The 17,612-nt window shown below is 34.5% G+C and overlaps 2 protein-coding genes across 3 annotated transcripts; one reads left to right on the plus strand and one right to left on the minus strand.

Moving 5' to 3' along the window:
• Nucleotides 1-761: 761 nt before the first annotated feature.
• LOC145609660 (putative receptor-like protein kinase At5g18500) lies at nucleotides 762-4,925 on the minus strand. 2 transcript variants are annotated; one of them, XM_081665113.1, is made up of 8 exons: nucleotides 4,377-4,925; nucleotides 3,349-3,997; nucleotides 3,130-3,234; nucleotides 2,740-2,862; nucleotides 2,482-2,652; nucleotides 2,162-2,291; nucleotides 1,620-1,832; nucleotides 762-1,283 (listed from the first exon to the last, which is right to left on the minus strand). In XM_081665113.1, exons 2-8 carry the CDS (start codon nucleotides 3,969-3,971, stop codon nucleotides 1,215-1,217), a joined length of 1,434 nt encoding a protein of 477 aa, XP_081521239.1. In that variant the 5' UTR covers nucleotides 3,972-3,997; nucleotides 4,377-4,925; the 3' UTR covers nucleotides 762-1,214. The 2 variants fall into 2 exon arrangements, with proteins under 2 accessions (XP_081521239.1, XP_081521238.1); XM_081665112.1 differs by lacking the exon at nucleotides 4,377-4,925 and having other exon boundaries at nucleotides 3,349-4,315.
• Nucleotides 4,926-13,384: 8,459 nt separating this feature from the next.
• Nucleotides 13,385-14,098, plus strand: LOC145607266 (uncharacterized). Its single transcript, XM_081662981.1, has one exon. The coding sequence runs from the start codon at nucleotides 13,385-13,387 to the stop codon at nucleotides 14,096-14,098; it is 714 nt and encodes a 237-aa protein (XP_081519107.1).
• The last annotated feature ends 3,514 nt before the right edge of the window (nucleotides 14,099-17,612 follow it).

Raw genomic sequence — 17,612 nt, forward strand, 5'->3', positions numbered from 1 at the left:
CTTCCAATTTTTTGTAGTCATATTTGCTAATGCATTAAATCAATGGCTAGTAATTTAGATTATCAATATTAAAAACTAATAAAGTTTGAAAAAAATACACATCAAGACAAATTCAACAAACCCTCACATTACTATTTTTTATTTTAATTTGTTTATAAAGATATCATTAAAGTGGATTTGTGAATGGTATCTAAACAAAGATATGTAACAACTAATAAAAAAAAATTAGGGATAATATTAGATAGTTTTGGATACAAGGTGATGATCAACCAAGTAGTGGATATGGCACAATCGGCTGGATGCAAGATGGGGCAAGTAAATATCGAGCAAGTTTGATTTCAAATCACACTTATCCACTATTCATGATATGGCTTTTAATATCCATACCTGCCTACTACCCATTAAAATTCATACCATACCCGCTCCAACTAGGGTAAGTGCAATACCAAATCCGTGAAATTATACCCACCGTCTCTACCATATTGTACATAGGGGCGGATCTCACAAAATGCATCCACAGTACCTAGCTCATCAGGGTTAATGTTGTACAATATGTTTTGATTGTCAGCATAGCAAGCAAGATTTCTAAATGTCATATTCTCATAGATCTCATTAGCATTTTATACAAGGGAAAACAGCTGCTCAACTGCAGAAAAATATATTCTAATGAACTCTTTCTTTACTCACCTAACTGATCAACTTGGATTGTTCTGTTCTACCAATTTTTTTTATAAAAAATGATTGAAATTAGAAAATAAAACACATGTTAATTGATGTTCAAACACCTCATCTAAATATTAACAATCCCATATCTTCTCTATATTATCTCCATCAAATATTCTCTCAAGTATATCAACAACTCCTCTAGCCTAAAAAGGCCTGTACAAAACAGTTCTGATTGCTTAGGCATAACAGAAAATGCCCAAGACTACTTATACAAACCATATCTACTACAATACATAGTACTCGTTGCACCAAAAATAATGAAAAAAGTACTCCGTAAAACCCACAAAAAAAAAAAAAAAAAGGACAAGGAGGAGGGGGGTGGCCGAAGGCCAATATTACTATATATATACGCGGATTCAACTTTTAGCACTCAATCTCAGCACTATCACACACATACTTCGACTGTTTGAAGCATGCGGTTTCATCTGCTAACTTTTGGCTTCTCACATGTTAAGAATGTTTCTTGTCCACTTAGGCTTTACTGTTTTTTAGATTGCGTTCAAACTAAGCCTTGGAGATTCAGCCTCTCCAGGATGAGCTCTTCGATGCCTCCGATCCTGCAAATCCAAAAAATATGCCTTTTTACTGCCTTTGTACCAGAAATGATTCTTTCTTTCTTATACACAAGGATTGGAACAAGTAAAATGTTCTCATTTTAGTATGCTAGTTTGTGATAATTAACGCTATCCATGTTTAAGTAGAGCCGATGGGAAGAATTATGAGAAATCCGTGTATAAATGTAATGATTCGAATTGAAGTGTTTGATGCATAAGACGGGGGTACATCTAGTTTACAGCTAAAACCTTCAAATTTTGCAGCTGAACATTTTGACGTTGTTAAAAAGTTAACAGAGCCGATAATCTATTGATAAGGCTAGTTTAAGGATAATATACCTCACGAGGAACAGGATATTCCTCGGACTCAAGCATTCGAGCAACTTGACCCATCCTGGGCCGCTTTTCAGAATCTGGATCTACACACCGCAATGCAGTCAGAAGTGCTCTCTTAAGAGCCCTCGTTGAAGGTCTAGTGTCCATGTTGGGATCTACTACCTCTTCTGCACGCCTGTTACCAACCATAGTTTTAAGCCAGTCCACCAGGTTTACCTACAGCCAAACAACGATGATTTATACTTGCTATCAGATATTACTAATGTTGAGCTCTTGCTCTAATATCAACCAATTACAATGCTGATTCAGACCAAATTATTTTTTTAAAAAAAAAGCTTTAGCTGGAAGTCTAACTAAAAAAGAAACAAAAACAATGGCTTTAGTGTAGTTTAATATGAAGTATAGTGTAAACGTGTACTAGTTGCATATGATTCTAGAACACAATATTCTATCATTCTCCCTCAAATTTGAACTATACAACATTTAAGTGTCTTATTTTTGAGTTTTTCATATAACAAATCTAGTAAAATTTTGATAGGCTTTACCTCGTTCTGGGGACGAGCGTAATCTACAGGGTCCCTTCCAGTAATAGATTCCAAGAGAACAACCCCAAAACTGTAGACATCACTTTTCTCGTTTAGAAGGCCACTATTGGCATATTCTGGAGCCACATACCTGCAAAATAGCAAAAAAGCAAGATACAATACAGTTATTCATCGAGTATATACGTCGTCTTCTTATTTATCTTGTAATCTTTTATTTCAATAGTGAAATGGTTATATGGTAAATATAGACGTGAGAAAATTTGGGCACAATAAGGGAGCAGAGGATCAACTAGAAGTTAAAAAAACAAAAAAGCTCTCACCCAAATGTGCCCATAACTCTAGTAGCAATGTGAGTTTTTCCAGCACCCAACAGCTTTGCCAAGCCAAAATCAGACACCTTTGCATTGAACTCGTCATCTATTAGTATGTTACTTGACTTGATATCTCGATGCACAACCTTAGGTTCAATGGCTTCATGCAAGTAAGCAAGGCTGTAATGAATATTAGTATTAGTAATCTCAAATACATGAACTTTGCACTTCATAATGACTTGAAGTTTTCATTTATAAACAACTTACGCCTTAGCAGTGCCAATAAGAACCTTCATGCGAGCTTCCCAAGTAAGATTTCCATATTGGCGCATTGCACCATGAAGCCATTGTTCCAAATTTCCATTATTGACATACTCATAAACCAATAACCTGCATAACATTTTCATTTTGTATTAGTCAGCACATCTAAGACATGTCCTGTCTACAATGAACTCAACCAATTAATGTAGAAAAAATCATCTAATACACTAGTTTAATTTAGGTACTAAATTGGAATATCCTGCTACTGGAATAACATTATTTCCAAAATAGGGCATACAATGGCTTAACTAAGCATTTTTATCATTTACATCTCTCTAAATCATTTATGAGTGAAGGTTTTGCTTTTAAATCTACAGCAAAAGCAAAAGCATTTACCTGTGAGTTCCTTCAATGCAGTATCCAAGAAGTCGAACTAAGTTTTTATGTCGAACATGTCCAATAGCCTCCACTTCTACCCTGAATTCCTTCTCTGCTTGTCCACTGCAATTCAATTATCAAAATCATTACATAATCATCTTGCAGTCCATGATGTCATAGAAACAAATCTAACATAAACTCAACAAGTAATGAAAGTAAGCTGTTTTTTTCACCTACAGGTTGTTAAGAAGCCTCTTTATTGCAACCGGGGTCCCATTAATAAGCTCACCCTGGTAAACAATGCCATATCCTCCCTCACCAATGACATTCTGTTTGGAAAAGCGGTCTGTTGCAACTTCAAGGTCTCTTAGCGTAAACCAGTGACCCCAACCAAGACGAGATATTTCAGGAAGTCCAGACAGTGGAGAAGGAGCGCTTATTGGATGTGAAGAAGGCTTATCCCCCATTGGAGACCCAACACTATCATTTTCGAAGCGTGTAAAAGAGCCTGAATGCTTTCCATTCTCTTCTGTTTTGATTTTTTCGACACTTGGATGAACTAAAAGCCTGTCTGAATCCTTCTCTTTCAATTTTTCTACAACACCATCAGGATAACTGCCATACACATTTTGGGAAACATGGTCCACTCTAATTTCACGAATTTCTTTTGAAATCGAAGGAATTTGGGTAAGAGGTAAACTGGTGTTAGCCCTTCGAGATTTCTTCCTAGCAGTAAGGCACAGATAGAGCAATATCGAAAGGATAATTACAATCAAAGCGCCAATGGTTACTCCTATTAATTCCCACAACCTCACACCAGCAACTTTCTTAGACATTCCAGCATTGAGTTCAGACGCCATTTAAGTCGAAAATTTTGTATAATGTCCTACAACACAACAACAGTATAATTGGAAACCCAGCAATACAAGCCTAAATGTATAGTTGCACACTTCTATAGTTCTATATGACAGTTGACAATTTGACATCCCATAATTCAAGTCATTTTTCATAACAAAAACAAAAACATATAAGACCAAAACTTATCCTTTTCGTAATCTCCCACAATAAATGCAAAGTTCTACATTCACATAAACCTCAACCTGAAAATCTACATAATTTGATTACCAAAAAATGTGACAAACAATAGGACAAATATAGCATAAGAACAAACAAAATCTTAGCTAAATAATTTAACCTCACTCATAAATAATGTAAACACAAGACAAATTGCAAAATACTAAAGCAAAATTCTGAACATATTATACCTTTTTATCAGAATTCAGCCCCTCCTAATATGAACAAAACTCAAATTCTGGATCTACTACTGCAACAAAACAACAATCATTCTGAAATTTAACAAACACCCAGATGCCAAAATCACTCCCATTGATCAAAAATCAATGAAAAATTGCAAAATTCTTGAAATTATGAAATGGGTAATTGAAATCTGAACTAAAAAAAAGTGGGAAAACCCAGAAATAATGAGAAAAATGAAAAGGGTTAGTAGCTGTTGGAAAGAAAAATTGTAAAAATTGTGAATGTGATGAGGTGGTGGTGAACTAGGTTGTTGTTGGAAGAAGGTTTAAAGAAGAAGGCAAAAGAGTAATCAATGGTAGGTTGAGTAGAGAGAGAAAGTGATTGTACTTCCTCCCCTTTATTGCCCCTGCCTTCTTCTTAAGTTTGCAATTGCATATAGTAAAAGAGAAGCATGAAAAATGGAAGCTTCCTCCTTTCTCTCTCCTCTCTTCTCTTCTGAAAATCAAAAGAGAAAAAAAGAAAAAGATATTGAGATCTCAATTCTCTGTTCATGAAAATGATTGCTAGACAAGTCCTCTGGTTCACATTCCATTATACACGCGCGGGTGTACCTAGAATTAAGTAACACTTAATTAATCGAGTATTAAAACACTCAAATGTAAAATAGACGCTTTTGTAGTTTTGCGATAATGTAATGAGATTAAAATACTAAACTCGACAAAAGTTATAAGTTTAGAGTTAAGTGGCATCTAAATAGTCTAATAATGGTACACCTGAATGTATAATAGATAGTCAGTCATAAGTTGTGATAATGATAATGAAACGAGCTTTAAAAATTTAAAACTAAAAAGGTTGTGTCGGTTAAAATTGATTAAGTAAAGATGGGGCAGTTGTTTAATCTTGTTTAGGAGTCAAACTATAAAAATCAATACTACCTGAAGAAGGAGGATGAATTAAATTAAATAATAATAGTGTAATAATTAAAGAAAAAGGGAAGAGTATTAAATGTAGAAAGAGAGAAGAAGGTGGTTCCGTTACAAAAATGAGTTGTTTAAATGAAATCAGGTGAAGGGTTTACCTGAAGAATAGACTTACTGCCCCACTTTATTAAAGAACACAAGTATAAATACTATTGTATGAACTTAATGCAAGTATGCAACTCATCAGAAATATGGAGTATTCAAATTTTGTAATTTAAATACTACTCTCATTATTTGTTGAATTACATTAAAGTTACTTGTTTAATTCACTTATTTTAGTTAATAATGAAGTTTGGAAAAAATAACTTCTACTCCCTCCGTCCCAGAAAGAACGACCCATTTGGATTGATTTCGTGGGTATTAAAAAACTTAATTTGCAAGTACAAATGTATGGCAAAACACGAGTCATCAATAATTTGCAAGTACAAATGTATGAAAAACACAAGAAAAATTAATGGTGGCAGAAGAGAGAAAAAAGTTTAGAAATTTAGAGAGGAGATGGCACAAATATCTGAAAAAATACAAGGGTAAAATAGGGAGAAGGAGCTGTATGACAAAAATATTTGAGAATATATTGGTAATTTTGTGATTTTAAATTTAAAATAGATGTTGGGAAAACAAATGGGTCATTCTTTTTAGTACTAAAATTAGGCCAAATAGAGAGAGTGAGGGATAACTCAAGTGGTTAGAGCTTTCCTCCCGGTTCTAGGGGATCCTGGGATCGATTCTCACCCCCGCCTTGTGGCTCTCTAAACACAAAAAAAAAAAAAAAAAAAAAAAAAAAAAAAAAAAAAAATTAGGCCAAATGGGTCGTTCTTTTGGGAACGAAGGGAGTAATAAAATTGATTTTTTTAGATTTTTTTTCATGGTAATATCACTAACTATATAGTTACCTGGCCTTTACCTATTATGAGTGATTTTAAAATGTAAAATTTTGCAAAAAATAACAACTTAAAAAAAAAAAAAAAAAGTGACAACTCTATACGATGATTATATCGGGTATCTTTTGGTCATATAAATGTAATTTTACACATGAGTTTTTTTTTAGTTGTGCCAACTTTATTCTAGATTTATATGCACGTTATGTATATGTAATTTTATACACATGTCACCCGTTTTACATAAATTAGCATAAACATTAAATTTTAAAGGTGAATAGAATTACAAGTGTAAGAGTATTTTAGGTAGTTAGTGGACACCAAATATATTAATCTAGAGTTGACTTGCACAATAGAGATCAAACATTCACTTTGACCATCTTCATCTTTGACTTTATATATATTATGCGAGCTCTTATTAGATTATTCTTATGCCCTAGCATATAGCTAGTTTTCAAATTATAAATATTTATATATTTTTATTGTGTTTTTTAGCATTTACTATAGAAAACATTCAAGAAGATTAATTGTGAATGATTACTACTTCAAAAAAAAAAAAAAAAAAAAAAGAAAAATGAAAAACCCTCATAATTTGGCCTTAGAGCTACATTTATTAAAAAAAAATGTTGCAATATATAGTTACGTATGGACTTCATGCAGAAAGGTTATTTTCTCCTATATAGAATACTCAACCATAACATATATGGACGTGCTGGATTGGTTTAAAATGACTTGTAGGTAAGTATACATTCATTCTCACTTATTACAAGTACTTTTCTTTTAATTAATTTTGGATTTGGAAAAAAAAAACAAATTGAACAACAAAATTTAGTGAAATAAGGAAAGTGTATTCGTGGATGATCTCTTTTACATAAAATGAAATTAAATTAAGTTGGCAAAATCTAAATACTTAGCTTGTAAATTTCCCTAGTAATAAAGATCGAAAAAGAGTTGTCAAATTTGTCAAATCTACAATTTATTCATGTATCACGACTATTTAGTAGGATGATAAGACAATCTTACTCAAGAGTTGCTTGTTGAAACACCATACAATTTTCTTAAATGCATGATTAATTAATAAGATCGCAATTTTCCCCAAAAAAAGTGTATTTTATTTTCGAGGTTAATTGTGATCTCTTAATTTACGCAACTAAAAGATTGTAGTTCTCCCCATCTCTTTGATGATCACTTGATCCACCATCCTCTATATCTTTGAATAATGCATGATCTAATACATAATAGATCAAGATCGATGAGAAATATCCTAATTTAATTTCTAGGATCAAGTTGAAAGGTAGATGTTACGTTTTAATATTAAAATACAAATTAAATTAAAAGTTTTAAATGTTTATGAGATGCATTATTTTTCTTTGTATTGAAAATTTTTAGTAAAATGTAGATAATATTACATCTAGCTTATGGTAATGAATTAAACCACATGATTTTGGTTGAGATTGATTGAGTCATTAAGATTAATTAAAAGTTGAGTTCATTCATAATTATGAAAGTCAAATCGTTTACATAAACTAATGAAGGGGGTTAGTTACTATTATCAATTATTTTCATTTGATAAATTTTATTATCTATCACATCAAAGTAGTTAGATAGAGTAATCGAATGAATTTTCCTCAAATAATAGCAATTTTCTGTACTTCAATTTTATTATCTATAGCATAAATCAAATTTAATGTGTAATTAGCTTAAAGATAAGGTATTATTTAGTGTATGTCTATTAATCAATAATTCAAAATCGTTCGATCGATCAAGTGACTATTTCCTACCCATAGGGGCAAAGATCGAAGGTGATATAAGTTAGCACATTGCCCTAACAACTATTGAGATTGACATCTTACTTCCTTTTCTCATAACTTCATTAATAGTGAAAGTGATAAAGACTTGTTATCTTCTATAAGAACACATATAACATAAACTAAAAGAGTCTTATCTATCATTGCTTACTCAAAATACTACTAATATATATATGGACATTTGCTATTTTTATAACTTGGTGATAGCTTGCATATTGTTGGTACCAAAATATTTGATTGAAGGTGTGTTTTATTCGGTTGATGATTTTCGCTTATACGGCTTATTAGGAACTTATATTTTTTCTAAATGAGCTTATATGAACTTATTAGACATTAATTTCATTAGGTGTGAGTTAAACTTAAATAATACATAATTTTCATGAATTAAAGTGATATATATCAACTTAAATTACCTGATCCGATCGAATAAGTTGAACAAAGCCAAACACAATTTAGAAAAAGAGTTATGTACTAGCTCATTTTCTCTTCACAGGTCATAAGGAAAACACAAATACTTTTATTTGTATTCAATATTAATTTAGTTTTAATTAATTTATAAAACTAAATATATTCCGGTCAATAAAAATAAGCATTAAGATTACAAGATATCTTTAATATATAATTTAATTAAAAGTCGAAAAACGGTGAATATATGGCCCTATTCACTTCATCTTGGAAAAAAAATATTCAATATATAAAAACTTCAATTCAATAAAAATAAATTTAATTCGGCAAAATTAATTTCACTTCAGTAAAAATCACTAACTTTGAAGAAGAATTATAATAGAAAATTAGTAAAATAATTTCAATTCAACAAAAATAAATTCAGTTCAGTAAAATAATTCGTTCAGAAAAAATAATTTCAGTTTAGTTAAAATAATTTAAGTTCAAGAAAGCTAATTTCAATTCAGTAAAATTAATTTTAGTTCAACAAAGATAATTTCAGTTCTGTAAAAATAATTTAGTTCAGCAAAATAATGTGAAATGAACAGGGTCTAAGTATTGCTAAAAAAATAAAGTCAACTTCCACCAAAATAGTTAATTCAAATTTAATTTCTTACATATTGAACACAATAAACAATACTACTATAATTTGTAGCAACGTTAAACTTAATAAAATCTTGTTTTCAATATAAAATTTAATAAAATTCATTATTTTATTTATAATCCAATAATGTTAAACCTTTAGCTATAAACTCAATTTTTTTAAAAATAAGAGAGAATAAAAATAGTCTCTATAAATAATAAATAATGAAATGTTAACTAGAAAACCCATTCCATACCCTATTTTAATCCATTCACGAGTGGCAAATAGGTCTATATATACAAATATACAATAATGATGGTATTGGATATTATTGGATGATTACATCATTGATTACAGGATGGTGTAAGTGGTACCATTTATTACTAAATCAGCAATTACTCCTAATGAATACTCTACGTTTTATCTCAAAGTTCGTAGTATTATTAATATTATACTCCGTACTTCTTATATTTATTATTTAGGAAAATGCTATACATAGCCCTTAGGGCTACATATAAACATTTAATTTACTCTAAAAAATTGTTTAAATTTAGAAAATCACGACAAAATCACACTAATTACACCGATTTGCGTGTGTTTTTGTCATGAATTCCTAACTTTATACATTTTTCAAGAGTAAATTTAATGCTTATATGTAGCCCTAAGGGCTACGTATAGCATTACGCCTTATAAAATAATTAAGACAAGGTGACGCATATACGTGTGATATCACATAAATTTGTATGAGAAGATGAGTTGGGTGTGTATTTGCACATGCAATACAACTACAAAGTACAAGTTGTTGAGGAAACTATCAATCTTACGCAAAAACCCCGTGCCCCTGCCCTATAATTATCGTCCACAACGTGCCTCTCTTTGCGCCCTTCTCCACTTCAACTTATTTTCATGCAAGGACTTCAACATCATATGATAATGATATTGTTCAATCTCTAGAGCTTGCGAAAGTTGACCCAATCCGACTTCATAACTTGTAATTCATTATGAAATTTTATATATATCGAGGTTGGTAATTTTCAATTCTTATTAAATAGATTGATGCCAGTCAAGTACATAAGTAGTTGTTAGAATTGTGTATTAAATGGCTTGGTTGATTAATTACGGGATTTCTACTTTATATTGTTTTCTTGATTCCTTATAATGAAACACTTAATATTATATATTTTTATCCCATGTTCAATTCTTTTATTGGAATGCGGTTTATTATATATGACTTGTTAAATTACAGGAGGTACGTAGAACATGTGACACGTGAAAATTTGACACTGAAACATTAATCCATCACAACTCTAGTTTAATTTCTTAACAGCAGGATCCTAATCATATTTCTCAATTGCCCCTATTCACTACCTTGTGGTTCACTGAACCATCACATATGATTAATAACACTCAAGTTAAGAGTAGACATGATTTGAGTGAGTCAAAATAACATAAGTTAGGGTTTGTCCTCTTCAGATTATTTTCAATTCAATTCAATTCAATTCAGTTCTTAATTTCCTTCACTCATAAAATATTCAGTTCAGTTCAGCTCCAATAAGTTCAGTTCAGTTCATTTCAGTTTAGTTCACTTCAGCTCAATTCAGTCAATCAAAACAGGCCCTTAATTCCGTTCTTGTGTTTAACTTTATGCTAAACCAACAACGTATTTATGACTTTGTGCAAATTGATACGGAGTAATAGAAAATGTAGGTTATTGGTTGACGGTGCATGTTTTATACTTCAGGTTCCCGCCTTTACTCGAGTATTTGAATGTTTGAATTGAATGACAATATTTTTGTAAGAGTGTGTATTTTTGTTAGAGGAGACAATTTGAATGAAACTAGATTGAGCAGACTGACACAAACACACAATGACACAATTTTCCAAGAACTTCTCTATATTTGGAGCATTATCAATGCACCATTCCAAAAAACAATAATGTTAATTAACAATGTCTTAAATACAAACTACAAAGTACATGTAATTAGTGTTAATAATTTGGTCAGTCTGTAGTTCTGTGCCCTGTGTCTTGTGCCTTTACCTCGTTAACTAATCACATAATTAGTGTATATGTTGACTCCTGAACCGACCGACCCATGCCATAAATTAAGAAATTAACACATGACTTCTTTAAACAGAACTAACATTATTAATTAAGAATATTGCAGGACAAAGATCTGCAACTGTAATTTATTATGGAGTACTCCGTATTTTATTTTATCTTATTTTTTTTTTTTTTGAATTTTTTTTTTTTTTTTTTTTTTTGAAGAACTGTAATTTAGTACAAGGATGTATTTATAGCAATATAGCATGAACGTTTAATTTTAAATTTGTAAAGCTTTGCCTAATGTAATCCTTACATTAGGCCATAAGAGCAAAGCAACATCATCATTATGAAAAATTGTAAATAATCACCCTTTAAAGCACTAAAATTTGACTTTTATTTATTTTAAATACTACCCCAAAAATTAAATAATTAAAAATAGGAAAATTACTCCGTGTACCTTTAAGGTTTAGTAAAGTACTAAAATGCACCTTGTGCCCCTAAAAAGTTTCAAATGTACCAAATATCCCTAGACTCATACCAAATGTTAATTGTATTAGATTGAGACCCCCTAAGCATTAGATTCTATTTAACTATTTTAGTGTCATGCTATTGCATGTAATGCTAAAATATTTAATTATCAAGTAATTAAACTTAATCAATAAATCAAATACTAACACCCAAAAAGTTTAGGATTTAGAATGATTAGTGGAATTCAAATTTTTATATGTAATTTACACTTTTACACGCCTTTACTACATAAATATAAAGTACTAAAAGGGAGTGAGTGTGTGGGCATGATTTACGGCTTGTTCTCTTCAGCTTAATTTCAGTTTAGTTTAGCTCCAATTAGTTCAGTGCAGATTAGTTCAGTTCCTAATTTTCTTCTCTCATAAACAATTCAGTTCAGCTCTATTCAGCTCCAATTAGTTCAGTTCAATTCAATTCAATAAATCAGAATAAGCCCTTAGTTTGATAATAAGTCAATGATATGTGCATTTAGTTTCAGGGGTATATGGTGCATTTAATTTGGAAGAATTAAGGGTACACAATGTATTTTTTCTAAATCTTGGAGGTACGTACACTGAACAATTTCTCTTAAAAATAAGTATATAAATATAAAAAAATAAATTTTGTACAACTGTAAAACTTAATCTTTTGTACTTAAACAATTTAATTGCTATTGAGTGTGCCTTTTGTACTCAATCTTGAGAATTTCTCCTTAATCTTTATCCACTTTCAGAATAGTGTCATAATGTAACTTTTAATTTGTAAGAGTTGCCCCAGCTGGCGGATTTCTTGAAGCGTCCAACAAAGTGAAATTTGAGGAGTTGCTAAAGATTTAAGACACAAACAATAAGAACTTTAAATTGAAAAGAAACTTATATATTGTATACTAAGATTATTCGAATAAAAAAACAAAGTGGGATGTAAGAAACACATGCATGCAATTTTTTACAGCCTCCTTGCATTTACACGTGATTATAGCAACATTTATTGATTTGATTAGCTGTATAACTTGTATTTGCATATCGTTCAAAGCTTAGCTTGATAATTTCTTTTCTTTGATTTGATTTTAAAAAAGTATATCCTTTGTATAGTTATCTAACATTGTGTTTGGGAATGACTTTTATATGGAAAACTATATACTTCCTCCGTTTCTATTTAGTTGACACGTTTGATTTAGGCACATATATTAAGGAGAGAGGAGAGAGAGTGATAGAGAATGAAAAAGCAAGTGGGGTAGCTTGTAAATGTAAGGTAAAAAATTTACCCAAAAAAGAAACGTGTCAACTAAAAAGAAACTTCCTAAAAAGGAATACGTGTCAACTAAAAAGAAACGGAGGTAGTATGTAATAATAGTTAATAAAGGTGTTATAATGGATGCGAGAAAGACATAAATAACGCATGTAAAATCAAACAAGAAACTCACAGATTTATAATGTGGTTCACCAACAATGTGTTGGTTATTTCCATAGGCATGCAACACAAGTGATAGATATTATACTTAGGATAATATTTGTCATAGATTAGGATATATTATTTGTATATTTTGTATGTTTATCGTATCTAGGATTCCTAACGTGATTAGGCCTAGCGTTGTAAACTCTATATATTTGATCAATGGTATACACTCCAGATTGAGGAGTTTTCCCGAAATCTAACATGGTATCACAGCTTTAGGTTTTCGATCCGATTAATTTTTTTCACCAAAAATTAATTTTTTATTTTATTTTTTCTTGCTTCCGCTTTTACCCTAACTCTGTCACCGACTCTCAACCATGGCCAAGGATGGTGACACGCCACCACCGCCACCTCCTCCACCCTCTACACCTGAGTTCCACCCCGCTCTCACCGTGACCAACATCAAAAATTCTATTCCCCTTACACTAAATTATGAGAAAGTTCAATACTCAAGCTGGGTTGAATTATTTGAGAATCATGTCTGCGCTTATGATGTTCTAGACCACATTGACTCTAACACTCCACGACCTTCATATATTTCTGACACTCTGTGGAAACGGCTTGACGCCATCGTTAAGCAATGGATCTATGGCACCATATCGAAGGATCTTCTTGAAACAATACTTGGTAGGAAGTCTACTGCCCAAGAGACATGGGATCGTATCAAGGACATCTTTCAAGACAACAAGAGCACGAGGGCGGTATATCTCGAAACTCAGTTGAATGCAATTCATCTAGACGGCTTCCAGAACGTCACCGCATTCTGTCAGCAGCTAAAAAGCATTGCCGATCAATTAGCGAATGTCGATCAACCGATTTCCGATCAAAAGTTAGTCCTCCGTATGGTGGCCAGACTAAACAAGACCGATTACGACACCGTCGCTACTATGATTGCACAGACGGACCCCCTACCTTCCTTCAACACCGCCCGTTCTCGACTTCTTCTGGAGGAGTCGTGTCGCAACACCGAGAACAGCTCCCCTGCCTCTTCTTTCGTCGCACAGCAGAGCTCGGCGCCACCTTCTGACTAGTCGCCGGCGACTGGTGGTGGCCGCAGTGGTGGGACTGGTCGTGGCCGCGGCGGAGGAAAGGGTGGTCGCGGAAAGGGTCGCGGCCAGGGTTGTGGTGGTCAGTCCCAAAGCCGTGGCGAGTCTTCACAGCAACAGGCCTCGCAACAACAACAAGGCCAGCAGCAGGGCTCGCAACAAACGGGCCCAATAGGCCAGAATTGGGCCTGGCCCCAACAGCAGTTTTACTGGCCTCAACAGTGGGCCATCCCACCGGCACCGTTTCCCACTTCAGGCCATCTTCAGCATAGGCCCAATACTCCAAGTCCACAACAACAGTCATATTATGTTGGGTCACCCATGCTTGGTCCGCCCATGACTCCAACGGAACTTGGTAGTGCTTACTCTTCCTCGGGGTTATCCACATCGGATAATGGATGGTATATGGATTCGGGAGCCACCTCCCACATGACTCATACTTCCGGTAATCTTCTTCCCCTGTTTAATTTAAGCACTAATAATCATATTTTAGTAGGCAATGGTCATCGCATTCCAATTATTGGTTATGGTCATGCTAAATTCCCGAACAAACCCTTAGCTCTAAAAGATGTACTCCTTGCCCCCCAAATCATTAAAAACCTTATTTCTGTTCGTAAATTTACTTCTGATAATTCGGTTTCTATTGAGTTTGACCCTAATGGTTTTTCTGTGAAGGACCTACGAACGGGGAGGGTAATCACCAGATGCAATAGTTCCGGGGACCTCTATCCTATCACCACCAATAACCCAAGTGCATGTCTTGCCACTTCTCTCACCACAGTCGCTCCTTCTACTTGGCATGATCGTCTAGGACATCCGGGAGCACCCTCTTTAAGCTTTCTTAGGAGCAATAATTTTATTGAATACAATAAGGAGCATCACTCCAATTTTTGTAATTCTTGTCCAATAGGGAAACATGTTAGACTTCCGTTTAATAATTCGAATAGTAAAACTTATTGTGCTTTTGATATTATTCATGCCGATTTGTGGACATCTCCTATTCGTAGTAGTAATGGTCACAAATATTATTTGGTTCTTCTTGATGATTTCACTCGTTATGTTTGGGCAATTCCATTGGCTTCTAAATCTCAAGCTTTCCAATGTTTTCTTACCTTTAGACAATATGTGCAAACTCAATTTGAAAGACCTATTAAATGCTTTCAAAGTGACCATGGTCGTGAATTCGACAATGATCCGTTTAAAAAATTTTGTCTAGATAATGGAATGGTTTTTAGATTCTCATGCCCTCACACATCTTCCCAAAACGGCAAAGCCGAATGTATGATTCGCACCATTAATAATGTCAAGCGCACTTTGCTATTCCATGCCTCTCTTCCTCCGATCTTTTGGGTTCATGCTTTAGAGACCGCTACCTATCTTTTGAATATTTTGCCAACCAAGTCCTTAAACAACTTGACCCCGGCTCAAGCTCTCTTTCGCAAAAACCCTTCTTATGATCATTTAAGAGTTTTTGGTTGTCTTTGTTTCCCAAATTTGGCCTCAACTGCTCCTAACAAGCTTGCTCCAAAATCCACTCCATGTGTCTTCCTAGGCTACCCCTCTAATCACCGTGGCTATAAGTGTCTTGACCTTACAACAAATAAAATCATTCTGTCTAGGCATGTGGTGTTTGATGAGTCATCTTTTCCATATAAGAATTTGGCTCAATATAAACTTTCGGATTATGATTTTCTAGGATTTGATGAACAATCTCCATTGCTCACCCACCACTACCTACGAAATCAGCTTCATAATCCAACCCCAAGTCCATCTCAAACCACACGCACATCTGGCCCAAATCCGCCAGCCCAGCCGGACCAGCAACATGGGCCAGCGTGCGCTGGTCTTCCTTCGGCCCAAGCAGGAACTCCCCCCCTTCACTGGACTGGGCCAGCGAACGCTGGAACACCAGCGGCCCACCCAGAACCAAACTCTCCCCATACCTCACCACACCACACACGCGGCCCAATTGCAGGGAGCCCGTGTACTCCTCTCCTGGCCCAGCCTCACAGCCCAGCCACTCCTCATTACACTCCGCCACCCCTGCGTGGCGTACCACCTCTTCAGCCCACTCGGCCACCACCTCCCTCCCCCCGTGTCACCCGTAGTCAAAGGGGTATTTTTAAGCCCAATCCTAAGTATTGCAACCTAACCGTTCAAAACTCGGGACCACCTCACATAAAATCACCACTTCCAAAATCATATAAACAAGCTTTAAATGACCAAAATTGGAATGCGGCGATGAATGATGAGTATAGTGCTTTAATTAAGACAGGGACATGGAAGTTGGTGCCTAGGCCTACGGGGGTGAATGTTGTTAATTGTATGTGGCTTTTTAAGCATAAATACAAGTCTAATGGTGACCTTGAAAGACACAAAGCTCGTCTTGTATGTGATGGCAGGTCGCAGGAAGTTGGTGTGGATTGTGATGAGACGTTCAGTCCGGTAGTTAAACCGGCCACTATTCGTACTGTTCTCAGTTTAGCTTTGGCTAAAAAGTGGTCGATACATCAACTAGATGTCAAAAATGCCTTTTTACATGGTGATTTGCAGGAAACTGTTTATATGCATCAACCTCCGGGCTTTGTTGATCGGAGGGCTCCTACTCATGTTTGTCGGCTCCGCAGGGCTCTCTATGGTTTGAAACAAGCTCCCAGAGCTTGGTACCAACGCTTTGCAAATTTTCTAGTTAAATTGGGATTTTTCATTTCCAAGAGTGACAACTCTCTTTTTATTTTCCGGCAGGGTGATGATATGGCATATTTGCTCTTATATGTTGATGATATTATTTTAGCTACCTCATCTGACAGGTTGCGTACAGGATTTATTTCTCAGTTGCAAACTGAGTTTCCTATGTCTGACTTGGGTCCCTTGAGTTATTTTTTGGGGATTGCGGTGACCCGCAAACCCTCTTATATGCTACTTTCACAGGAAAAGTATGCACAGGAGATTTTAGAGCGTGCAGGTATGGCCTCTTGTAAGCCTGCAGCTACTCCAGTTGACACTAAGTCCAAACTTAGTGCAGATGCAGGACCGCCTTTTCGGGATCCTACTTTGTATCGCAGTTTAGCAGGTGCTCTTCAGTATCTTACTTTTACCAGGCCAGATATTTCTTATGCGATACAATAGGTGTGTCTATTCATGCATGATCCCCGGGAACCTCACTATGAGGCATTAAAACGCATTCTGCGTTATGTTCAGGGTACCATTGATCACGGTTTACACTTATATCCTGAAGGAGTTATGTCTTCGTCGTGTGCAATTACTAGATATATAATTGGATCAAATTATGGAGATAATTAAGTCCGGACATTTGGGTCGTCGTTTTGCCATAGCTAGAGGTACTTACGATCTTTGGACTAGTAAAATAGGCCAAAGCCCAATTGGACGGATCCTATAAGGTCACACAAAGGGGCTAGATCGAGCGTTAGAGGACGAGGCCCATCATGGGCCTCATCACTCTAGGTGGCCGGCCATAAGGGGATTAGAAGAGGGTTTT

This window comes from Chenopodium album, chromosome 23 (assembly GCF_948465745.1).
Source record: "Chenopodium album chromosome 23, dcCheAlbu1.1, whole genome shotgun sequence".
NCBI classification, from domain to species: Eukaryota; Viridiplantae; Streptophyta; class Magnoliopsida; order Caryophyllales; family Amaranthaceae; genus Chenopodium; species Chenopodium album.

Excerpts from the sequence above, each read along its gene's own strand:
- LOC145607266 (XM_081662981.1), top strand. The coding sequence starts at position 13,385 with ATGGCCAAGGATGGTGACACGCCACCACCGCCACCTCCTCCACCCTCT.
- LOC145609660 (XM_081665113.1), bottom strand. The coding sequence starts at position 3,971 with ATGGCGTCTGAACTCAATGCTGGAATGTCTAAGAAAGTTGCTGGTGTG. Across the intron at positions 2,653-2,739 it reads CTTATTGGCACTGCTAAGGC|CCTTGCTTACTTGCATGAAG; the intron begins GTAAGTTGTTTA and ends TATTCATTACAG. Across the intron at positions 1,284-1,619 it reads AATATCCTGTTCCTCGTGAG|GATCGGAGGCATCGAAGAGC; the intron begins GTATATTATCCT and ends TTGGATTTGCAG.